Genomic DNA, 25,912 nt, shown 5'->3' with positions numbered 1-25,912 from the left:
AAAAGTGAAGAAAAGAATGACTTCCCCCATGTCTACAACAAAGTTCAGTGAAAGGAAAAACGAACAGTCTTACTTTAGAAGTAAGAATCAGCTTGACTGTCCACTGGAAAAAGTAATTCTTAATGACATTCCAAAACTCTAATACAGAACTTACCAATACCAACAATACTTAAAATTTACAGAACTTATGGCACTTTAAAATGTTCATGTATATGACTCAATGCACTTTTCCACTTCTGGTTACAGAACAAAACAAAGCATTTCAGAAGTGTTTTGCCATGAATTCAGTAGAAAGATGTTCAGCAGCTTAGCAATGGAACAGATTCATGTTTTCTCTATGTGGAGGGTTAGAAAGTCCCAGGTTACAAGAAAAGACTAAACCATCACTCCCATAGACATAGCTCCAGCTTGACTGAGTCAGTAGCTCTTCTGTATAAACCCCAGATTCAACCAAAACACATGAATAGCTTAGTGAGCTTCATTCTTCCCTGCCATCTTATGTTTCAGATAATGCACAGGAACATTCTATACCAAACCATGAACTGAGATATATCTTTACAACAGGGGAAGTAGTCATCTTTGTTTCTAATAAGCTTTTTTTTAAAGACTTCTTCCTTACACAGCTTCCCACATGAGAATTTTAACAAAAAGTCACATAAGTTTCTAGGATAAACTTTAATATTTAAAAAAATATTAAAGGCTTCTGTAAATGCCAGATATCAATCAGCATCAGCAGTCTTACTACTGATGTGCCATCATGTACAGAATGAATTTGCTTGGTTTCATACTTTTGTATCTTACTGTTAATAAGCACAACCACAGCTCTGGACAACCTGGAACTCCAAGTCAAGAATAATGACAATCTCCAGTTGTATGGGAAATCAGTTTTGACAAGGCCTGTCAATTGCAAACACAAGTGGTGAAAATTAAGTTTGAACGACGTATTAAAAAATCAGGGGAAAAAAAAACCATGAATAAAAAATACACAAAAAAAACACTAAAAACAAACAAAAAATTTGTCACCATATAAGTTTGACAGTACCATAGGGTTGTTCCACTTTCATTCAAAAAGATTATTGCCCAGAAGACAGAACCAACTGGAAAGAATTATAGAGGAAAAAAATCTTCCCAAGCTGCCACTTTCCTCTAATGCCAGAGGTATAATTTCACAAACTCAAAAATTAGCATTACCAGCATTTCTCTTACTGGAATTATAATACTCTCTTTAAAGTCCTGTCTGGATGATACCCAGTCAGGAATGTCAAACATACAAATGACAGAACAAATGCATAAACTGAGAAAGCTTCCTTTTTGCTAATTACAATAAATCTCCTGTATTAGTTGTCAAGTAATGTTTATACTGAAAATAGCAATATCTTGGTGCCATTGTAACTATGTTCTGTTATTTAAGTGCTTCTAGTTAAAGTATCAAAGACATCTACATCAAGATAAATTATCAAATCATTCCAAACTTTTCAAAGTTGAAGATAGTTATAATTACAACTCATAAAAGTAGCCCAAACTTTTTAAGTGTTGTTACTAAGCCTTTGGAATTTATGTAGTCACAACACAATAAACTAAGAATGAAAGCAGGCAGAATAAACACCCTCCCATTTTCCTGAGGCTGAAAAGCCTAGACAACTTCAAAGCTGACTTCTGGTAACTTTTCACTGCCATAACGAACATACACAAACCTCACCTATAAGAACATTGGCGCTTCGTTATACAAGCACTAGAACCTACTAAGCATAAGTATTTTCCTTCCTGCATTCATCCACTGGTCCTTTCCCTGCCATAAACCCTTTCAGATAAGTTTCTATCATGTTATCTACCCCATGACTAACTTTGCAGTACTTTAGACTGAATTGACAACCACAACAGACAACCTTGGCTATTCTCCACTTGAAAGTTGACATATTTAAAACCACAGTGAATAATCCCAAATTATAACAGTGAGAAGAAGAGTGCATATTTACAAATTCTTATATTTCTCCTTCAATGAAAGAAAAAAAACCACACAAACAAAAAAAACCAAAACAAACAGACCAACTGAACAAAATACATAAACGTGCCTTAGTCCGAAGTCACTTGATCACCTACACATCACTGTTTTCCTCGATTTGTATAACATAATAAAAGGATAAGATTATGAACTTCAGAACTGAGGAGCTGGAATTTTTGTCGTCTCAGAATTCGTAAAAACATCAGCGATGGGAAAAGAAAGAAAAAAAATTAAAAAAGCGAAAATAAAGAAAAAAAAAAAAAAGCCGGGGTGGGATGAAAGAAAACAGCGAACCAACTGGGATGAATAAGGTCACACTTCGTTATTCCTGACTGCCAGCGGGGTCACGGCACGGCACGTCCAGTGCAGAAGCGCCCCGGGTTCCCGGCGGCGGCCAGTGGCGGACACGGGCCTGCAGCCCGCTCTGCCGGCCGGGGGCGCTGCCGGAGCCACCGGGAGCGGGGGGTTCCAAGGGCAGCGCGCTGGCCTCAGGGCACCCACGGGAACCAGAAGCCCAGGGTCTCCTGACCCCAGAACTGAGAAAAATTGCCCGCGTGGTCAGAGAGGGAGACTTCGACGGGGCTCTTGGGGGAAAAAGCGTTTCACCCTTAGCGGCCAGGGCGAGAAAGGGACAAACACGCGGGTCTCGCCCCTTCGTGCGCCCTGACCCAGCTGTGGAGAGCGGAGGCCGCCGCACGCGTCCGCTCCGTCCCGCACGTTGTCGTTATGCGATCGCAAATGCGGCGACTACAACGCAAAAGCCACATCACCATCACCTCCGGGGCTCACGGCCATGGGGGGCGAGAAGGGCAGCGTGGAGCTCCCGGCGGCGCGGGCAGTGGCGCCAGGGCCGCACACTGCGGCAGCGGAAGCGCCCAGGCCGAGGGGACCGCGAGGGGGAAGGGCCCGAGCCCCGGCAGGAAGGGCCCGGGCATGCGGGGAGCGCCGGGCCGAGGCCGGCACAACGCGAGCCCCGAGCGCGCCCCGCGAGCTCCCGGACTTACAACGGCATCGTCTCTCCGGCCCCTCCTCCTCCTCCTCCGCCGCCGCCGCCGCCGCCACCACCGCCGCCGCGTCGTCCCCTTCTTCCTCCTCCCCCACCGCTGCCGCCTGCGGACCGGTCACTCGTCCCGCGGAGCGGCGGGAGCCGCGACCATGGCACGGGCCGGGGCCAGGCCCCGGGAGCGGAAGGAGCGGCTGTGCCAGGCCCGGCCGCCGCCGCCGCTTCACTCGCTTCTTCCCCTCCGGCCTTCTAACATGGCGCCCGGACGCTACCACAGCAACGTTCCGGGGCGGGGGGGGCCTGACGCAGCGCGGCGAACACCCCCGCACGGCGCGCACGCTCGCCTGGCCGCGCGTGCGCAGACGGGGCGGGGCCGCGGGGCACGCTGGGGAATGTAGTGGCAGCGGCGGCGGCAGCGGCGCCGGCCCGAGGTTTGAAAACAAAGCGCCAACGGCCGCGGGGCGGCGCGTGCGCGGGGCCGCGCGGGGCGGGGCTGGCGGGCAGGGCTGGCCCCGGCGCTCCGGGCTCGGCCCGCTCCGGGCGCGGCGGGGACGCCCGCACAGGCAGCCACATGTGGGGCTTTGGCTACCGCGTCGGGCTCGCTGTGCATCCGTGCCCTGCGCAAACCAAACTTTCTAAAAGTTGTTCTTGAAACAGCTGCCTGGAGTAGTCTGCATAAACTTTCAGATTATTAAAAAAATATTCACACTCTTTATAGAACAGCTCAAAACTTTATTCTTGGAAAAGTAAACACATTACAGTAACTGGATAAAACCTGGTTTGCCCTCTCTATTTAAGTGACCAGGTTACATCTTTATTCTGAAAAAATTGCACTTTCAAACTAAGAAATTGTCTAAAGCTACCAGTTATTTCATCTTCAATGGCCTCACAGGATAAATGGTAACTTGGGCTGAGAGCATATAGGACATAGAGATCACAAATATACGTGTTTCTTTAGAGTAGGAGATGATGGTTCTGAACTCTATTCCAAACTTGTCTGTGTGACTATGAAAACAGATGAAATAAGATACTCTATAAAAACACTAATATATCTTGAAGAAAAACATTGGCCATTAACACATCTAAAATTCTGATACTCAAACTTACAGAAAAAATAGCTGTGAAATGTTTCTATATCACTATTCTTTCAGCTCTTCCACTTTTTTCCCCCCTCCTTTTGACCAAAGGGTCCTTGCCTTCTGTTTTGACAAAATCATGTATTTGTTTAACACCACGTATGCAATCAATTTCAGCTCAGTTAGCATAGATATAGTTCCTGTGACATCTGGATGAAGTCATCAAAATTGAGGACAGCCATGTGGTGGAAAGTCTAGATTCTTCAAGAGTCTCTAAAAAATATGTTATCTAGTGTTGAATGCTGAAGATTATTAAATGAGTTCTACAGCCATGCATTCGATACCTAAGTGAAACACAGGTTTTATGACATACCTGTGCTGGGAAACTGTTTACCAGTCAGTCTTCAGTGCAGCACAAGAAGACTGTACTGTGCAACTTTTTGCCTCTTTGTTACTGGGAGGAGAAATAGGACAGAGAAACACTTTTATTTTTGGATAAAAGTTTTTCTCATGCTAGCTGCCTACATTCACTAAGGATTAGGAATATAATATAGAGACGTGTAAATGTATCAATCCATACATGCAGCAAATGGAAATTTAGAAGAGTGTTAAAAACACAGTACAAAATAGCAATAAAGTATGAGAAATAAAAATGAAGATGACATAATAAGCCTAAACAAAAATAACATCAGAAACAAAGTATTTTTATCTAAAATATATTAGGAATTTTCTCCCTTTTTGTTTCACAATTCCTATTGCTGCTAGGATTTAAGGTTTACTCCAATCGATATCAGGACTGTTCTTGAAGAGATATTCTGCCTATAAACAGAAGAGTTTCAAAATTACAGTTATTTTCACATCTCCAGCTTTGAAATATATTCAAAATAACAAAGATATAGTGGATAACATTGCTTTAAACAAAACTGGAGTAGGTATTAAATAGCCCTAAAATGTCACTTATGATAGCAAATGTCTCTATGTCAGAGAAATCTCTTTCCCCCAAATACAATCCAAAATACCATTGACCTCACTCTCCCTTTTCATTGCAGTCACCCTGTTTCTATTGTGGGCAAGAGAAGGAAGTGAGCCATCTATAACAGTTTTTGTCACTCTGAATGTCTAGGGAGTACCCTAGAACCTGGTTTCTGGACCCACTGATACTGATCTTTAAAAGCTATGGCAGATATTAGGGAAGATCTCATACTCCTACAGCCGCAGGTAGCTGTCACTCACCAGTAGGCAAAAAGGTTAAACTGAGAAAACATCCCTTAATGCCTGAAGGGGGATTGTAACACCCTTGCTTTCATTTCAGGTTTTTGCTTTATTAATAAAATGCCCTGTTTCAGCTTGTAAACAGCTTGGTTAGGATGTCCAGGTAGAACAGCAGCACAGCAATAACATTTCAGCACCTGGATTCTTGTCTGAATGCAATGCTGTCCCTGCTTGCAGCCAAAAGTTGAGTTGGATAACGTCCTGAGGTCATTTGTAACTGGAATTAGTCATGTCCTACAAGATTTTCTCCATCATTTATGTGTGTATCATGAAGAGAATTACCAAAGAGCTTGCATTTATCATTATGACAATATGCTCAGTTGCATCTGGGGGGATGGGGAGAGTGATATCGGAAGTGATTCTGAAGAGTTAAAAGTTTTAAATCATTTGAAAGTAGGCATAAGTAGCTAGAATTTTTAGGCCTCAGGTTGAACTTTATCTGAACCATATGGATATGTTTTTCAGTCAAAGATGGATTACAGTGAAACCTGGCACTAATAATCTGAACATTAATAATAGAATAGACAAAACTGCAGCTTAAACATTACTTAAAAATTAATAGCTGGAGTGGACAGCCCATAGATCATGGTATACAAACCATAACAACCACATTATTGTAACAACCAGAACCAACCAAAAGCCCACTGAAACCAACCTGAGAGGTTGTGGAGGTGACCCTTTAGCAAGCCCTCTGGTAACAGACAGTAAACCAATGAAGGGCAACCAGATCTCAGACCCTCATAGAGCTCCTGGTCCCATGAGGGATGTCCTGTGAGGGATGGGGAGTCTAGATAGTAAGGGTATAATTGTCCAGGGATTTCTTTGTGGATCCTCTTTTGAGGCACCTAACTCCAGCTATCAGATATCATAATAGGTTCATTGGCACAAATTAATCTAATGGAAATTAAAGCCCAATGTAAAAAAGTTCTTTAACTTGTAGTCCTGTATAACACAGCAGAATTGTCAGGGTATATAAGATGTGCAGAGCGCACCTACCAAGGGGAAAGAGGTTCTAGTAGTGATTTTTGTCCTATTACTGTTTAACTACACTGGATACTTCCCTTGATACACAGTATCAACTAATCCCATAAAGAGTAGCTTCTGGGTTTTAATTTTCACTATAATTGCTGCTCAACAGAATTGCAGGTTTTAATCTTTAATGAGCTGCTAGCCTGAAAGTGGGGAGGAAATTTTAATCCTTACATTAAGAGAGATTTTTTGGGTCTTGATGAGTATTCAAAAATATTTAAGAAACAAAACATAATCACCTTACCAGAAAATTGACTGGATCATCTGGCCTGATCATACAACATGCATTTATCCCTTGCATAAGTGTTGGCATGACATTCTGCATTAAATAGTTCCGTAATGGAACAGACTGGGCCTCCAAGAACTCTTGTTCTTGTCTTTTCACTTCCTCCTGCTGTTTATTCTACAAGTAATAAAGAAAAAAATGAAATTTTTATAGCATCTATCAAGTATTATTTGGCTAAATAACAGTGCTGGTCTAGAGGGAAAAGATAGTGTTAGATGCTGTGGACAGAACTTTAAAGAACAAGTTGATAAGAAAAATTACTAACTGCTTATTAAATTTAGAGCATAAAACACACAGAGGACAAAGAATTTAACATAATAGGGACTGACATAATCTCCCTACTAAAATTATTTTATTTTTCTTCCTTAACACCTGAAAGAAGGTTTGTTTTTGAGGCTTCCAGTGGCCCTGTTTCCATAAGGTATTTAGCAAAATGGTTACATTTTGAAGTGCTACACTGTAGCACTTCAAAACTTAGTGCTACTGCAAACACAGGTGGTTTATTGAGGTGTCCTTGAACTGGAGGGAAAGAAGTATATTTTTAGTCTGTAGAGAGCCCTGGGTTTCTAAACTTTTAATTTGTTTATTGTGTTTGGTTTGATTCTCTTTGGTTTCTTTGGTTTGTTTTATTCTTATTTCATTGACGTTTTCGAGGGGCTTGAGAGTCAAATAGACTAAAACCACAGTGAATTACTTCTGTTTCCAGCAGCCAAATTTATTTCTGAATTCAGCTGAAATCAAATGCAATTTTCACACTCAAAAAGTAAGAGGGATGAGGAAATAAAACTGCTACAAGCTTTTCTTCTATTCAGTAGCACTTAAGTAGCTGCATACTTGCAGCAGCTTTAGCCAGAAGATTACTTCAAGTCATTTTCTTTGTCCTCTCTTCACTCATTTTATTCATCAGTAGCCTGAATCATACATTGCTACAGCAAACAGATGATATTTTGAAGACTGTTTTTCTATACTCGAAGCATAACACAAAAGCAATAATCAGATAAAATAGGTACACCCATTTTTACCTTATTCACTCAATCCAGGAGAGCTATTGAATAAATCTTGCAAGTGGTCTATGGCCACTACTCAGAGACAGCAGCTAATCTACAGTGCCAAGGGCAAATGAACAGTTGCTTAGATTTCCTGATCGTCTGCTTATTTTAAAGGACAACCTTAAACACGTGTTTTATTTAAACACCTACTTCAGTTTTGATTAATGCACAGTTTGCACTTTTAAAGGTAGATAATTTGGATTGAATCTACCTAAAATGTGTTAGCTAACCTTAAGAATTTTACTGAGTACAAAATGCTGTTTAATGTTGAATGAAGCTGTAAATAATCAGAGATTAAAAACCGCTTATTTACAAGCCAACATCAGAGGAATGTAAAAGCTTCTTTAAAAGTCAGTAGTTTCAGCATATTATTACCCCATAGATGTGTACGGGCATTCAAATATAAGAAAAGGACTTCTCTGTGAAATGATCAGTTTGTTTTTAAATAGCTCTACAAGAAGACAATAGACTTGCCTTCTGGTGAAATGGTCTGACTTTGGGTGTGAACAGGGACATTCTCACAGTATGCATTTCAGGTCATTTAACTAAAAATGTCCTTTTGTGTGGCAAAGTAAATAAGGAAAAAGCATCACTGCAAGTCTTCTGTGGTCAGGTAGCCTAAATACCAAGTACTTATTCGATTACTAGCAAAAATAAAACATCCTTCAGACTGCATCAGGTAGTCCTTATTGAACCAACTACTTAGCTCTCACACATGCTCTTGCAGGCTCAGAAATATTTCTGAAATGTAGGCTGGAAGATTAGGTCAGTGTTGAGTTAAAAATCTAGTTTGATAATTAAGACTTAGGTGCTTAGAGGTAAACTGAGCAAAATGCAAAAGTGCTATTAGATTTGGTAAGGAAAATCTCCACTGATTATAGTAGGTATATATAAATGGTAAAATAGAAGAGATATGGCACAGCAGCAACCAGAGTACCATAAAAGTATTTTAAAGACATGCTGATACCAAAATACAAAATGCTATGTCTGTAATGAAAAAGACATTATATTCTGTAAGATGGGCTTCAAAATGCGCTATGAAGATAGCCTAACCCAGACCTAAAGCAGGATATAAGAAATGAGAGAATTTATACTACATTTCCCAAGTATATTTATATATAACAAATTACTCGAAGCTATCTAAAACACATAAATAAAAATGTTTTCCTAAATATATGTATTAACATACCCACTCTTCACATCTTGCCATTCTTTCTTCCCTTTCCTTAGCTTCTTTATACTCTTGTTCAACTTTTTCTTGAGCTTCTTTGACAAGGCGTTCCTCCGCTGCTTGACGTTCCAAAGCCTCCTTTTCTTCATCTGTCAAACCATAATTCCGAGGTTCTCCAACTTCTTTGATGATCTTTGGTACAGTAAGTCTGTTCTCAGCATCTTCATATACAGCTATATCTTTTAAACAATACAAGACAGAACCATTTCAAGCCTTTTGTCAACTATTGTCAATTATTTTGCAGGACCTAAAAAACCATTGTGTTCATGTTGTTTGAATTTTAAAGTAAAAGATGTTTTCAATTGCTTATAAATGTCAAATTTTTGTTACATAGAATTAAGTTTTCTAAATCTGACTTTCTTTACCAGTTTCAGCTAAAATAGTTTGCCTTTTAAGGTAATGTAAGGAAGAAACATACTAAAATAAATTTTACAACTATTGTTGAACAATTGCAGCTTGCCCAGGTTTTGAAACACAAATAAGAAATCAACTACCAACTCTCAGAGATGTTCCTGACAGCAATCTTAGGTCAATTTCTCGAGATGCACAAAACCATCAGTTCTGTCATTCTCTCCCCGCTGAATGCTACATAATAGGTTGTTAGGATGTGGCACAAGATCCAATGTTTTCACGCATACAGATTAACAAACACACAGACCTTTTTCTAGTCTATCTCTTACTGTGTTATATTTACAAAAAAAATATGTAGCTTCATGTAGGAACATGAAGACTGAACAAGACCTTCTCTTTCACTTTATTCCTACTCCCATTTTAATTGCTGGAAGTTACTTGCACATTAAACTTGACAAGAAAGAAGAAAAATAAAAAATACAAATGAAGACATTCTCCAGGGCTCTCTGGTTTCTGTATGCGTTCAGTGTGGAGAGGCAGAAACAGTACAGGAATGTTCATAGAAAAGAGTGGACGTTTGAGGTAGAGAATACCGAGGTAAAGGGCTTGTTCAGAGGCATGAAATGGAAATTGTAAAAGCACAGAAATGGGTAAAGAGAGCATGCAGATGAAGGGAAAATGAGGAATTTGAATATAGAACTTAGATGAGAATCCAGTAGCCCCTGCTTCACAGTTCTTTAGGAAATTATTTTGAAAGTCATTGGCAAAGCATTTTTCTCATCTTTTTCTAATCACCAACTCAGGCAGGATCAGACTCAAATACTAACACCATTTTTCCAAGAGTTAAATTGTTTGTGATTTGGACCTCAAATCCAAACTCTGATCATGAATTGAAGAGGGAACCAATATAGTTCTATATGATAAAACTTATTTTACAGATTCTTCTTTCAAAAAATCAGGAATTACCTTGCTGAAGTACTCTGAATTAAAGCAATACATTTGCTATGGCAAGCAGCCCATAATTTTTAGAATTTTAGCAGCACCTGGATATACAAATTACAATGAGAATTACTTTTCTAGCCATTTAAAGTATTTCTAAGAATGGTATCAGTGTTGAATTTGATCATTTTCTTAGATAGCCACAGAAGAGTACAATGTACATTTTACAGCAATCATAATTAACTACATTTATCCTCAAAAACTAATGTGTTTTAAATGAAAAATGAAGTTAGCACTTATGCTAGCTGAGAGGAAAGATCACTGGAGAAGGAGTTTATAAATTAAGGTCTTCAAAGGAAATTGCTGTTGTAACTTTAACATGTCTTTTTGTATAAGATCTAACATGCCTGTCACCATTCCCAGTTTGCAAATGAGAAAAATGAGACTCAAGATAACCAACTTGCGGTCTTCATACAGTGAGTCATCAAAGTTGAGTTTCCTGAATCTTGAAGCCCACTCCTTTGTAGTAATCATATTTCAAACTCAGAAAAAATAATAATCATAAAAATTATACATAAAACCATATGTTATGATCTTTTTAATTTAAGGTAGAAGAAAACTTTTATTATTTTGAAACAATATTGAACAAATCAAGCATAATTTTTAACCCCTTCTTCAGAATATAGCTGAGAAAGCAGTTGGGTCACTGATTAAATCCATTGCTGCTTAATTCTGTGCATCTGAAAATCCAGCTGGTGCATCAACTAGAATGGAGGGGTATTGACTGAGCTGAAGGATCCTTAGTGGAGTTTGTAACCTGTTCCTGACATTTTACAACAGAAGCAACACACCTGCATACTTCCACGGGTAACAACCAGGAACGTGAACATGGGTAAAGTGGCAGTTCTGAGACAAACAGGACCTAAAGATGATGCTCATTTGAACATGAGAATCAATGCTAACACTCAATGTGAAAAGCATCTGGAACATCACAGCTGTGATACTGCAATAATTCAAATCAGTAGGCAAATGAGTTTCTGTATTTGGAATGGGCTACAGTTAAAGAATCATCTTTTGGCATAATTCTTTGACAGTGCCTCTACTTGCATATCTAGAAGTGTATAAGCTAAGAATATGACCAACTGGTGGCATCAGATCTTAATATTTACCATTTCATACATTTGCTTTCTGTAGTAGAATTTCCTCAATTCTAAAATAATTCTACTATCTCACTATTTTTTCCAACTACTACACTTTTTAAAAGTGTATCTTATTATTTTCTAAATAATTTCCATAACTGACAATAAATAAAAAAATTTAGAAACTCAGTTATGGCTAAGGGGGTTGAACAATTAAATTTTTCATCATTCATCTCAAATACACATTCCAAATATCAGCAGTTTTAGCTGCAGAGGTCTCACCCTTCTTTCTTTCCTCTCCTCTCCCCTCAAAGACCCACCTTTTCATTAGAATACTGTCACTCTGATCTCATTGGCACTGAATAATCAGATTATAGTTATTTTCTCAAGATTTCCCAGTGATCACAATTTTCTAGATAGTATGTAGGGAAGAAAAGTATTCTCACATACAGGTGTAGTGCAAAACAGATTCAGTCCCAGCCTTCCACTTTTAATTTCTAATAATTTTCTTAAATGCTTCTAAATTTACAGATTACACACATATTGTCATGGTGTTGCAAAATGTAAAAATTTTCTTGAGAAATTATGTTCTTTGATGTTTCATCTTTGTATATTTTCAAGCTTGATCAACAAGAAGGTGGATTTAACCCATAAAACAGACAGCAAGCTCTAAATGATGTCCAGGTGTTAGAAAAACAAATTACTTTTTGGTAGAATTACCTCGTCAATGTTTAGTCCTGGACAAGACTCAATGGTCTGAGACCAATGAGCGGTTAACAAAGCTCAGGAAGAAGGGTGTACCACTGACAGGACACAAAGAGTGCAGAATTTACAAGCCATAAGGACATTTGTCAGAATGCCCAAGACAATGAAGAAACTAATAAAGTCAACTCAGAAACTGTGCTGAAATCACCTCCAGCTGGGTAAAAGTAAATGCCAGCTGTGAAGAAATCACAACCATAGACTCAAGGACCACCAACTGAAGAAACCCACTGACCCAAAAGAAGATAAACACTCAGCATGGGAAGCAAGAGAATAATTATCCAGTAGAAGATTGAATACTAATTAATGAGAGAACTATGTAATATTTAGCCAATAAACACTAATCCCTTTGTTTGGTAATATGTAGAAATAATGAAAAGTTTTGATAGTAGGGGTGATTGATTTGTGATGTACCACCAAGCACAGAGGTTAGCACAACTCTGAAATAAACAATCAATGCGTCTTTTCAGGGTATAATTATTAGCTGGTTGCCCACCAGGTAACAAATCTGATTTTTATGGACAACAATAGCATCTGACAATAAGTCTAAAGAAATAAATATGAAGAACCATGTTTATGTCCATTAAAATGTACGCTTGCACCTATCTGAAAAAGTGCCACTGTAGAGATCTGTAACCTAAGTCATAGAATTATTTTAATAATTAACTTTACAAAAATGAAAAACTAACACCCATAGTTTTACAAACAGGTTAACTGTAAAAGAACATTTTTTGCAGGTATATAATTAAATGCTTGTTGTATATGTATTCTGCAATGTTAATAAAAATATTATTTATATATGGACATTTGCTATTCCATTTTTGCAAGTGTGCAAGAACAAATTTTGTTCTTACAAAAATTTGTAAGAACAAAAAATTTTTTATTAATATCTACTAATTTTATTATTCCATACCAATAAACTGAGGATGTATTTCGAGTTCATCAAAATAGTTGAGAACTGTCGTATCATCGGTATTTAACTTCCGGAAGTGTTTCAGACTTTGCAGGAACTGGTCCTCAGTATAATGCGTTCCAGCAACTTCGATCTCTGGCAGATTTATTATTCTGTTTATAAGGAATTCATCAGATGCAGTCAAAGAAAAAATAAATTCTGTGAAAAAGAACATATTGTTTGAATATATGCAAAATTTCCAACGGAATCAAGCAAAAACAGCAGGATAAAACAATTTTGACATAGATGAAAACCACTCTATTTTAATTCCCAGCATAACCAATGCATTACAATTTTATCCATTAAGCTTCTGTAATCATAAGAAGACAGCCACTACTGCTGTTTTCAGCCAACAGTTGATGGCATTTTCACAAAAAAACACAAACAAACAAACAACCCAGAAACTGCACCAAACCCTTCCTTTTGATTAAGGAAAACTGACAAAAAGTTGGTCAAGCATTGGAGCAGGCTGTCTGGAGAAGTGATTGAGTCACCATCCCTGGAGATATTTAAGTCTTATGGGGCTGTGGCACTTAAGGACATGGTTTAATGGTGAACTTGGAAGTGCTGGGTTAACAGTTTGACTTGATGCTCTTACTGGTCTTTTCCAACCTGAATGATTCTATGATTAATTTTTCACTTTTAAATACAAGGGCAGCAGCATTACATGAAATTACTTTCTTTAAGTTAAATTAAATAGGAAGAGATGGAGTGATATTTTAGACTTCTTGTTGGTGGCAGCAATATTTCCTCAGTTTATTTAATTAGAAAATAAAACTCCTCAGTTTATTTAAAAATAAATCTATCAAACTTACCAGGTATAATTATTTCATTAAATTTAGGCATTATGCCTTTTGCTTCTTCTTCTTCTTCTGCTTCATCCTCTTCTTCTAAAACAAAAGTAAGAAATTATTGACATTTTAATTTAAGCAATAATATCACTATATTTGCTAAAAATGTGCCCAGTAAAACACAGGTTTGCCAACATCCAAATGATACTAAGAATTGGAAATGAACCTAATCTTGACACCAGTTTAGAGAATTCAGTAAGTAATTCATGTAGCTAGGCACCACAGAATTGTACCTTGGGACATTAGTAGTTGTTTTCCTATACCACAGACATGTGTACATGCACACACAATTTTTTAATATGTCCAGTCTTAAAACTCCTGTCTTATCTTTGGCCTCTCCTCCTGCCTAATAAATTATTCTGCAAAAAATAGAGACAAGGCTCAGAACAGCAAGTAGAAATATTTTACAACTCTATGGTTAAAATTATTTTTGCCATTAAGGGTCTGCTGTTACGAGTAGTCAGTAAAACCACCTGTAGAGTATCAGCTGAGTATGACCATTTGCAGAACGGCTAAGCTGAACAAGACTGTTTTTTCTGTACTTTCAAACCCCAGTTGTAATTTAAACATGAAGATGATTCCTGGTCTTAATATATAGACAGTGCTTGCTCACAATTTGAAATGTTTGTTGCAGAGCTTCTCTGAAGTCATATCTACTGTAGCTCATCTAATAAATACACTCTAATTTGGGTCATAAAATAGGTGTTGGTGCACTGGCTGGATGCCCTCATTCAGTAGCCCTTAAATATTATCAAGAAATTCTACTGTAGAGCTGGCTTAAGTGAAGTAGACCCACACTAGACAAGAAAGCATCCTCCATGTTTGTGCATGTACTTTTTACTATAGTCTAAAAATTATCTTGTGAATAAATGAAATAAGGTGCATTACAGTCCTTCTTACATTATAGTAATCACAATCACAAAACTTTGTTTTGTATCTTGCACTGCAATCATTACAGTGCTGATGCACTCCAGTGGTATGGCTCTGAAACAATGATGGTAATTACAACACCAGCAGCAATAAAAACAAAAGCAGCAACAAAACCAAACCAAGTGTTACATACCTTTAAAAAGATCCGTTGCCTGCTCATAGGTCTCTGGGAACCCATCTAAAACATATCCCTGATTCCTACAAGGCATAGACATGAGCTTGTCCTTCATAATTTTAATAAGATACTCATCACCTAGTTGGCCTAAGACAAAGAAGGTTAATAGGTACCTAGCTTAAAGAAACAAGAGAACTGAAATTATTTTACTAATATTTAATACATTTTAATACATTTTTCTTCTACTTAGACCCTAAAAAGTTAAATATTTTGAGCTACTATTTGTATATTTATATCTAAGGTATAGATATATTTATATCTAAGGTGTAGATATAAAACAAAATTACCTTTGTGTTTAGAAGGATATAAGTTAGTACTTTAATGATCTAAACAAGAAGTTAGTTTTATTTGAATAGTACAATCAGATTTTAATAGAAGCAGTAAAGAAATACTTACAGAAAAAAAACACGAGAAAGCAATAATTTTCTATTTTCATTTTACAGTAAGACTGAGAATCTTGCAAAAAGATGTGGGGTAGGATCTACAAGTTTCATTTTCAGACAGGCGGAGATATGAATTGGTTTATTTACTTGTTCTACATTGTTGAGAAAATATGTAGGAGGAAAAAGGTTTGACTTGATTTTTTGTCCTTTTGCAAACATTAACTGCAGTTTCCTACTTTATTTTGCTTTGGCTATTAAAAGTCTTAGATATTTCTAAACTATTTTAAAAGTATGTAACTATTTTAAAAGGCATTTTTATTTTAAACAACACATCAAATCATGCAGAAGAGGTGCTGCCATAGATCTCATTACAGAAGCTTCCAGGTGTGTAAGAAAATAATTTCTTTGCAGATGCACAAGATCCAAATCAGGTAAACCCTTAGGAAGGGATTGCATTTTTAAGGGGGGTCACTTTATATCTGTATTGGGTTGCAATGCAAGATGTAACCAAAAGTACTTATTACTTATCTCTTAAGATGAGGTGTGGCAGTGTTCTTTATATTTTCCATGACCCATTCTCCCTCCAGGGGGATATCTTCTGTTAATGGGCCATCGAGTCTCACTACTTGATTGATAAAATTACATCATCCAATTGTGAGATGCTCCAGCCAGGGGGAGGAGCCAAGCATTCCTGCCCGGATAGAATTTGAGACTTGGAACAATGCAGTCAGCCTTTCTCCACCGGATTCCCAGAGAAAGACTGGACCCATCTACACCACCAATGGACCTTCAGAGGAAAACTACCACCCTTCTACAGGATCATTGCTTCAACAGAAAAACATCTGTCACTGCAGGAGGACTGCAGCCACCACTTAATCATTCTGCTACCAACACCCTGACCAACAGGGAGTCAGGTTATATTCTGACTCAGTCAGTGTTTTATTTTTTTACTACTGCATTTTTATTTTAATTTTCCTAGTAAAGAACTGTTATTCCTATTCCCATATCTTTGCCTGACAGCCCCTTGATTTCAAGATTATAATAATTTGAAGAGGGAGAGATTTACATTTTTCCATGTCAAAGAAAGATACTGACTTCCTTAGAGGACACCTGTCTTTTCAAACCAAGACAATACCACATAGAAAATGTTAAGCACTGAGACCAAAACTACATGGTATTATTCATATACAGATGATATACTAATGCTTTTCAGCAAGGAACCTTTTTTCAATCTACAAACTCTGAAATTCTTTCTGGGCTTCCATAAACAGTATTTACTTTCTAATGATGAATGAGGTTCTTAAAGAACCCCCACAATTTCATATGAGCGTGCACTTTTTTTACTAGAATACTTTATTTCTGCAATTTTGACAAAGGTATATTCCACCAGCTTTTTAATTTATATTATATAATTTTATGCTCTCTGCTCTGAGAAGAAAACATGACATAATTTAAAAAGTCTGAAATAGAAAGATGAAAGTGCTACAATTAAGGAAGCACCAAAATATTTAACAAATATATCACTTTTAATATATGAGATGTATGGTTGCATTGGTTTTGTGTGGACAGGTTTTGTTAGCCAGGGGACCTACAGAAGTGGCTTCTCTAAGAAGCTGGTAGAAGCTTCCCCCATATCCGACCAAGCCAATGCCAGATGGCTCCAAGATAGATCTGCTGCTGACCAAATTTAAGCCAATCAGTGATAGTAGTTATGCCTCTATGACAAAATATCTATGTAGGGAAAAAGTCTTTGTGCAGAAGTAAATGTGGCCAGGGAAGACAGAAGAGAGAATCTGTGCGAGAAACTTCTCTGCAGACACCCAGTAGGCAAAGAAGGAGGGGAGTAGGTGCTTCAGGTGCCAAAGCAAAGATCCACCTGCAGGCTGTGGTGCAGACCATGGTGAGCAGGCTGTCACTGTGCAGCCCATGGAGGTCCAGGGGAGAGCCGAGATCCACCTACAGCCCATAGAGGAGGCCCACTCAGGGGCAGGTGGGTGTCCAGAAGGAGGCTGTGACCCCATGGGAAGCCCACACTGGAGCACACTCCTGGCAGGACCTGTAGACCCATGAAGTGAGGAGCCCATGCTAGAGCAGGTTTGATGCCTGGACTTGTGACCCCGTGGGGGACCCGTGCTGGAGCAGCCTGTGCCTGAAGGACTGAATCCTGTGGAAGGGACCCACAATGGAGCAGCCTGTGCCTGAAGGAATGAATCCTATGGAAGGGACCCACAATGGAGCAGTTTATAAAAAACTGTAGTCCATGGGAAGGACTCACACTGGAGAAGTTCATGGAGGACTGTCTTCTTTGTGAGGAGCCCCAGACTGGAGCAGGAAAAAGACTCCTCTCCCTGAGGGGGAATCAGCAGCAGAAACAACATGTGATGAACTGACCATAACCCCTATTCTTCATCTCCCTGTGTAAATTCAGGAGAGAAGGGGGAGGTGTGTTTTCTGATTTTGATTACATTTAAGTAATTTCCCCAGGTCAGGTCTGTTTTGCCTATGACAGTACTCAGTTTGTGATCTCTCCCTGTCTTTATCTCAACTCTTAATTAACAGACTCAACTCTTAATTTATAAACCCTTCATTATAGTTCCTCTCCCTTGTCCAGTTGATTCTTGATTTTAATAGGAAGTAAATTCTAGACTACAAATTTATTTCCTGATTTCCATTTGCACAGAGTTCCATTAGCTGCCTGAATCCAATCATCATACTTTGTATTTCCTACCTTTATTCTGCTGCATGTTTTCTTTTATTGCATCTAATAATTCCTTTGCTGCTTCTACATTTTCACCCTCCTCCTGCACATCATCTTCTTCTCCTTCTCTTTCTACTTTTCCTTCCACCCTGTCAGATTCTTTAGCCACAATTTGTTCCTGATGACAAGAATAGAAATACAAATTGGCTCAGAAATTCCATAACCAAATTTATTTTATACACAGATGTAGTAAAAGAAAAAAATAAATAATTCCTTTCATGTGTGCCCATGAACAGTGAGATACTGAGCAACTTTAATTCTCTGGAAAGATTTTAGTGCAACCACTAGAGATGATCAGTAAGTTGAAAGATATTTCCATTCTAAAATAATGGGATTATAACTAATTTTTAAATGCTGCCAAACATTGTAAAATCAGAGAAATTAAGATAGCAGGAATATTAGAAAATAGCAACACACCAGATCTGCAATTTTTTCAGAAATCACATCATTTATCGTAACATAATGTAGCTTATAGTGTTTGCAGAGCTCCTTAGCAATGGTAGATTTGCCAGATGCAGGAGGACCGTGAATGCAAATTTTGAGAGGCTGGAAAAAAGGATAAAGTTATAACATTATTCAAATAGCATATTTTTTTATGTAAAAGCAACAATATTTTTAATATGACTAATAGGAAACAGCAATTGTACTTAAAACTAAAGATATATTTATTTATTAATTTATTTATTGGTGAATATCTTCTCTGTCACCCACTTGAGTAACATAGTTAAATGAAGAAATTTACTGTTGGAGAAAAAGCATGCTTCTATTCAGTAGACTTACAGACAAATTTGTTGTGGTTAATTAATGTTTGAATAATCCAAAGAAATGAAACACAATCCCACAGGTAGGATGCAGTGAATTTTGGAATGTGGTAGCAGATATTCTACTATAAATAGATATTCTACTACATGCAATAGTCCTACTTCCCAACTGAGGTAGAGTTGCTGTCATCAAAATTATTTTGACCTCAAAAATTCCAGATCTATCATAGTCTTAAATTATGTCTTATTTCAACCTACCTAACCTGAGGATGAGTAAGTGCAATTAGGATTCCAGTATATACTTATTAAATATATTATGCACTAAACTCAAAATCATACATAATTAAGTGACCACCTTAATTTAGTAAATCTGACACTACAAACTCTGCAACAGAGCAGTGACAGAGACAATCTTGCTAGCCCTCCTTCCTGCAACCTGGTATGTACTGTTTTTTTTAGTTGCATGCATATGTACTTAGATGCAATAGTTTAACCCAAGCATAGACCTGATAATCCTTTCACAGCTAAGGGACTTTCAATAAATAACTTATAACAAAAGTAGCTTCACCTTGTTTTACATGCCCTGAACTCTTATTCAAAGTTTGAACCAGATATAGACATGCTAAACAGCTTTATCAATACTTGAATGTAAACAAGCATATTTCTGCACATTTCAGTAACCTACACATTAGAATACAGAAATTCTAAATATCAAGCTAACATAGGAAATAGTGAAGTTGCCCTGTAAATTACACAACAGAGCAGAGTAAAATGAAGGCTGTATTGCATTGGAATATCCACACTCAATGAATATATAAAGGTCAAAAATACTCACCTAACTATTGACTATTATATAAATAAAATATACACTTATTATATTACTGAGGCAAAATATATCAAGAGTGCCATATACTGCATAAAGAAGCCAGCACCAGAATAGCAGTTTCCCATCATTAAACTAATTTGCATTTACAGAATTTCAGTTTTAGGCATAAAGGAAATAAAACTCAGTCATTATTTTTTTTAACTTATATTGTCTCTTATTTAACTTCTTCAATTTAATTTTAAGTTTTTCTGTTCGTTTATTTTGCATCTATATCCATCTTCTATGTATTTTTACTTAATTAATTTAAGACTTGTGTTTATATAACCATTTCTCTTGGGGATAAAGAGAGAAAGGCGGTTTAAAATAGTATATACCAAGGCATTACCAGTAATCCTCGAGTTTGCTTGTATTCCATGATGACTTGTGCAATGTTCTCTATCAGTCCTTCCTCAGCAACCCACTTAATATTGAAATTCTCTTTCAGATAAGTAGGTTCGAATCGCAGGTTCACAAACAACATATCCAATTGCATTTGCTGAGGGAACAAAGCTACATTTATTTACAGACTTAAGCTACGCACATTAAAAGAGAAGCTGGAATAAGAGACTAGAGTGGATATGGAGAACAGAAAGAATTAAAGCATTGGGAAAGAAGGTTTGCATACAAAGCAAAACAGATATTTTAAGCTTTTTAAAAATATTATTTTTCAACATATATTTGTATTTGAGTGTTCTTATGATGTATTAGAACATGCAACACTAAACAATTATTCTCTACAATGAGATGTTTTCATGTAATCGCAAGGAATCACCCCTTTCATAAATTTTTCAAGTACCATCTTAAAACTTTCTGGGTTGTATTTTGTTTATTTCTCCTTTGAACAGTTTATTCCAGATAAATAGATGAATACAACACAATTTTCATATTCTGTGTTCATCAGCCTTAGCAGCACTACATTATCAACTTTTTTGTTGTTATTTTTATCATTTTGTGTAGGTTTTGTTAGAATGCTCCCATATGCTAACGAGAACAGTGACATCAGAGCTTCTGTGTTTAATTCTTTTAAATGAGGCTGTAACTCTTCAAAATTCTGTCTTTTATGATGGCTAGATTTTATTTTTGTTTATTTTCGAAATTGAAATTCACTTTAAATATTTTTAGGCATATTTTGGGGCTAAATTTTTCCAGTGAAATAAAGAAACAAGAAATTATATATTTCATTATATTATACTTCTAAGTTTAAATACTTCTCTCAAGTAATAAAACAAAGACAAGTACTGACTGTTAGTTCTTTGCTCAGGAATGCATTTTCTTTAGGAACTTTCTCAATTTTTCCAGGTCCGAGATTTTTACTGATACACTATCAGAAAAACAAAGAAATAAATAAACAAGAAACCCACACATAAACCATTTAACAAATCAGATTCTTAGGCAAAAATTGAACAGGATTCCTGTGGATAAAATATATGCTTTAAATTTTATGTTATACTGTACCTGGAAAATCAGAATATTGATTTGAAATAAATGAAAGAACAATATATTAATGTTAGTATTAAATAGCTTTTGATTGCTAAGCAACACTTCTTCCTTAGTACCTGCAATAAAAAACAAACAACCCAAAACCACAGAAAATTTTATAAGTCTCTTTAAAGTATGAATAGATTCCTAGTGTTTAAGATCCATTTGGAGATCTTTATTTCCCCAGCATTTTCACTTCAGGTTCTTAAGGTATTTAATAAATAATTGGGAAGGGTTTTCAGATCAATGCCACTGATAACTCTCTATATATCATTTATATATATATCATCATTAGACAGAAATTGTTAGTTGCTCCTACAGCCCTTTAAAATAGATTTAAATCCCACTACATTCCATAAAATCATAAACATTTATGTAGACCATTGTCGGAGACTGAAATATTATAGTTTATGACTTAAACATTTTCATGAAGGACGTTTGCCTATTATAGCAAAAACTGTTACAAGGGCTTCAGAGAACACCGCCACACCCTGAATGGGGCTCTGACTGAGGCCGTGAGCAACTCGCTGATGAAGATAAGATAAAGTAACAACTCGGGGTGGGGGAAAAAGGATACATTCACAGAGCACAAGCCTAACACCTTCTGAGCTGTGACCGCAGCCCCAAGGCTATCAGCTGCCCGGCTCCTCACAGACCCTCTCACCAAAAGGTGTGTCTTGGCGGGGGGAGGGATGTTCCGGGTGTGTAGCGAAGAAGCCTCTGGTGGGAAGCAGCGACCGCCCGGACTCCGCTGTGCCGATCAGCTCAGCTGAGGGGCCCTTCACCCGGGGAAAAGATTATCCACAGCAGAGGAGGTGTCATGGCCCACCAGAGGCCTCACCAAAGGGGTCCCCAGATCCTGCACCAGAGCTCTGCAGCATGAGGCAACAGATCCGTAGTGTTGCAAGGGACAGTGTCAAACTGGCCCCCGTCAAGGGAGGCACGGGGGCGTTCCCACCTGCCCAAAGTGTGTGTTAACCCACTGGATTCTATACTCTTCGGCATGGCGGCAGTGGTGGGGGACCCTCATCACCAGAAGTTCAGATGGAGGGGAGCAATGAGACCTCATTGGGACCCACGGATGGGTTATATGCTTCCACCTAACTCTTGTCACCCTCTCCTTGCCTCGCCTCTTTGCCTCTTTTACTATTAAATAAAATATATCAATTTTTGGGCACCCACATCTAACCTCATTTGGTTTTAATCACGTTTTGGGGTACATTTTGAACCTTCAAAGTTCTTTCCATTTCATACACAGAGACTTAGTTTTCCTTGCTCTTTTGGGTTTAAACTCGACCATAACAACATCAGATCAAATAATCCAGCATTCTGGGTTCAACGATGTCAGTTAGTGGACACCCAAATTAAAGTAAGCATGAAAAAGGCATATATGATACTGCTTCCCCTCTTCTAATCTTCAGCTATTTTCAACTGCAAATCTCAAAGTGTTTCTTTCCCATGCACCTTTCCAGTCTTCCCCTGGGCTGGTACAGCTCCCTTCCAAGGCAACACTATAGCACCCTCTTCACTGGCAACTTCCTGTCCCCAAAAACTGTCTACTTACTCCTGTCCTCTATTTCGCATTTCTAAACAGCCACATACCCTTGAAAGGACACTAACCACTCTCCTTGGGATGTCTACCTGAACCAAAGCACAGTTTTCATCTTCTACTGAAGTACCTGTTTAATGAAACTCTCTTTGATACAATAAAAAAAAATTTAAAAAATAATAAAAAAAAAAAAAGCACTCTTATGTTTGGTACTTGTGTAACAGTTCCTCAATCTACATAAGCAAGTATTCTATGAATTGACTCTCACTATCACAGTGTATAGTTTACCAGTGCCATTCAGACTGCTTCTAGACTTAATTTCAAAACTCCTGGAAAAGCAAGCTGTCTTCCACAACATGAAGGGAAACACATGGTAAAGACTCAGTATCCAATCACAGTTCTGAGAACCTCACAACACTTCTCCATAACTATCTTAGTTATGGAGATTAAAATTTAAATTTTAATCTCCATAACTTAAATATAATAAATCTTAAATTTTCTATTTAAGTTAATGATAACATTGCAAAAATTGTAGCAAGATCAAATAAACTATTTTGTTTAAAGGACAGAAGTCTTAGAGATTTTCATAGTACTCTTCCATGTAATTTACTACTCAAGATAATTTAGGAAGACATAGGGATTTCTACTTCAGTAAAATGCATAGTTTTAAAACCTTACATACACATATACTAAAAAACAAAAAAGGAACTCAAATCTCTTACTTTCACCAAGGCTCTTACCTTTATTAATTGTTCAAGGGTGTGCATTGATGTATCTACTGCAAGTACATACTGAAAGTCTGGCCTGTGGTCTGCTACATTTTGCAACACTCTGAAACACAGCAAGTACAGCCCCGGCTGGTACTTGGAGAAGCATCCGTGGCTTTCCTTGTTAAATGCATTTCATGAAATAGTACCAAGAGTTTGCAAATTCTTGCAGAACATTTCAGAGTAAGACATTTTCACATATATTTTACTTAAAAAAGAAGTACAGCTACAAATTTTATTTGAAAAGAAGTTAAAGGGATAAAGAGCTATATCTATTGAAGATATTATGTTAGTCTGCTACAGAGTCCACAATCCATTTCCAGTTCTGTACTAGTTAACTGGCATCACACTCTAGACTGAGCATGACTCATCATTTATTAAAAGCAAAGCATCAGTGCAACAGTCATAAAAGTTTTCCAGAAGGCACATCTACTTCTAAAGAAACAGAAAGCTCAGTTTGACTCAGTTAAAATGGCCCAAGAGTGACCTTAAACCAACTCACCCAATTTCAAAGCCTCAGTACTCCCTAGTGGATTTGGATTTGATATCTAGCTAGGTATTAATTATTACTCAGAGAATTTTTTTTCCCACTCACCCTGCTAAATCACGAATATGAATGGTTGGAATAATATTATTTCCATCTCCAAAAACAGGTATTGCAGGAGTCTCACCAACCCAACACATCTGAAAATACAGAGAATAAAGTGAGAAAAAAATTAACTAGAGCTAAAAAAGGAACATTTGATTACTAGGCAAATCGGTATATTAATTATTTAAAGTTCAGTTTATTGAAGAATTAATACAACTGCAGTAAAGGAGACCATTCTTGAGCATGGTTCTTGCCAGCCTACTTTAAAGAAAAAAAAAAGAAAAAAAAAAGAGACTGTAATGTTGAGAAGAACAACATTTCCCTGGATTCCATTTACGTGACAGATGTGCTCTCACTGCTGGAAAGTACATATGGAGATACTGTTCAAAAACCAGAGAAATATCTAAGAAAAAATAGAGCCAAAAAAGAAAAACACTTCCACTGTAGCTAAAATATTTCAAAAGGATCAAATAAACAGTTCTGCCCATGAAAGCTTTGAGCTTACAATACCAAGACTGCTAAAAATGGATTCAATTCCAGTGCAGTTTGCCCCTAGAAATTAAATGATCCTTCTAATGTAGTTGGATGTCTACCTTAAAAAAGTAGTGAAAGAGTCCTTCCTCAGCTCCATATTGATGTCCTGAGGCAACAACATAAGTTGAAAACTTTTCTTTGTTCTGTAAAGTGAAATCAGCATGAAAGATTTTATTAAAATATGGTACTACAACTGGGATACAGGTTTACACTGACTCTTGAATACATGTACACTAAATATATGGATGCTAACTGTGAAGCAGGGAGCACAGTGCCTGTGGAATAGCAGGCCACATAACTTTCTCATTCTTGCCTGAGAAAGCATCCTGGGAAATCATAAGGAGGAATTAAAACAATCCTCAGAGATAGAAAACAGCCTTGCAGGTGCTGTTTGTCTGTTCCTTGTTTTCTTGCAAGAGAAGGTCGAGGGCTGGTGAGCCCCACTGACCAATGATGGTGATGTGTTAGTTTACTAACCAGTAAGAGTTTTTCTTTTCTGTACTTTCACGTATCGGTCTATAAAAAAGATCTGAGGCAATAAACTGGGAGAAATTCTCCAGTTTGACTCCACAAGAGAGTCTGTGTCCTTCTTCTCACCGTTCCCAATAGAGCGACACTAAATATACAAAGTGTGCAAACTGTATCGCTTCCAAGTTGTAACTAGATCAATTGTTGCATATCCTGTAGCTTCCTGAGTCATATTATTATTTCTTTGTTCAAAAAAGCTGTCTACATTTCTCTTTCAAAAAAATAGGTCTATCTACATTTGAACAAAAAAATTATAAGATTAAAATAAATTAAGAAGAAAAACTTGGAAGTGATGTAAATCAATTAAGTAAACAGGATAACGCATGCTTATACTTCCTATTTTCAAGGAAAAAACCCTCCGAAATTCATTGCAGCTATTTTGTCAATGCATCACATTTGCATTTGGCTATCTAAAGGAGCAGAAAATATTAGATTAATTATTTTACAATTTCTTAACTTTAATTTTTGCGCACAATTAAGAAAAATTGTATCTTTGAGCCATTTAAATGTTTTCCTAACCACACATCATGATTAACCCACATATTTTTGGCTTATCATTATTGTGTAATGTCACAAATTTGCCTGTCTGCTTGGACATACATGTTACTCTTTGTATCAATGGCGAGGATGGTTATTAAAAAAAAAAATCATC

The 25,912-nt window shown here is 37.4% G+C and overlaps 2 protein-coding genes across 7 annotated transcripts in view; both read right to left on the bottom strand.

Moving 5' to 3' along the window:
- PAPOLA (poly(A) polymerase alpha) overlaps positions 1-3,274 on the bottom strand; it is a 43,764-nt gene extending 40,490 nt beyond the window's left edge. For 3 of the 6 annotated variants that reach the window (XR_015772884.1, XM_005520150.3, XM_088057417.1), the window contains exon 1: positions 3,007-3,272. Coding sequence is in view for 4 of the 6 variants with exons in the window: in XM_005520150.3 (XP_005520207.1) it covers positions 3,007-3,014 (8 nt within the window). In the remaining 2 variants the exon portion in view is untranslated. Of the gene's footprint in view, positions 1-2,072; positions 2,492-3,006 lie in introns of those variants that run through there. The other 3 variants (XM_014249908.2, XM_005520149.3, XM_088057418.1) reach the window with 3 other exon arrangements.
- Positions 3,275-4,816: 1,542 nt separating this feature from the next.
- The window catches only part of AK7 (adenylate kinase 7), a 29,076-nt gene continuing 7,980 nt past the window's right edge, over positions 4,817-25,912 (bottom strand). The window contains exons 6-18 of the mRNA XM_088057792.1: positions 24,792-24,875; positions 24,205-24,293; positions 23,583-23,673; positions 21,058-21,135; positions 20,161-20,310; positions 18,606-18,734; positions 18,159-18,306; positions 15,006-15,134; positions 13,907-13,981; positions 13,053-13,250; positions 8,907-9,127; positions 6,627-6,785; positions 4,817-4,900 (exon numbers count right to left, since the gene is read on the bottom strand). Coding sequence (XP_087913918.1) covers positions 4,850-4,900; positions 6,627-6,785; positions 8,907-9,127; positions 13,053-13,250; positions 13,907-13,981; positions 15,006-15,134; positions 18,159-18,306; positions 18,606-18,734; positions 20,161-20,310; positions 21,058-21,135; positions 23,583-23,673; positions 24,205-24,293; positions 24,792-24,875 — 1,602 coding nt within the window. The 3' untranslated portion in view covers positions 4,817-4,849. The remainder of the gene's footprint in view (positions 4,901-6,626; positions 6,786-8,906; positions 9,128-13,052; positions 13,251-13,906; positions 13,982-15,005; positions 15,135-18,158; positions 18,307-18,605; positions 18,735-20,160; positions 20,311-21,057; positions 21,136-23,582; positions 23,674-24,204; positions 24,294-24,791; positions 24,876-25,912) is intronic.

This window comes from Pseudopodoces humilis, chromosome 7 (genome assembly GCF_049639895.1).
Source record: "Pseudopodoces humilis isolate 2021_Gansu_Grassland_sample_001 chromosome 7, ASM4963989v1, whole genome shotgun sequence".
Taxonomy (NCBI): domain Eukaryota; kingdom Metazoa; phylum Chordata; class Aves; order Passeriformes; family Paridae; genus Pseudopodoces; species Pseudopodoces humilis.
The sequence above is the reverse complement of the archived record's forward strand: the minus strand, read 5'-3'. Positions and strand labels throughout refer to the sequence as shown.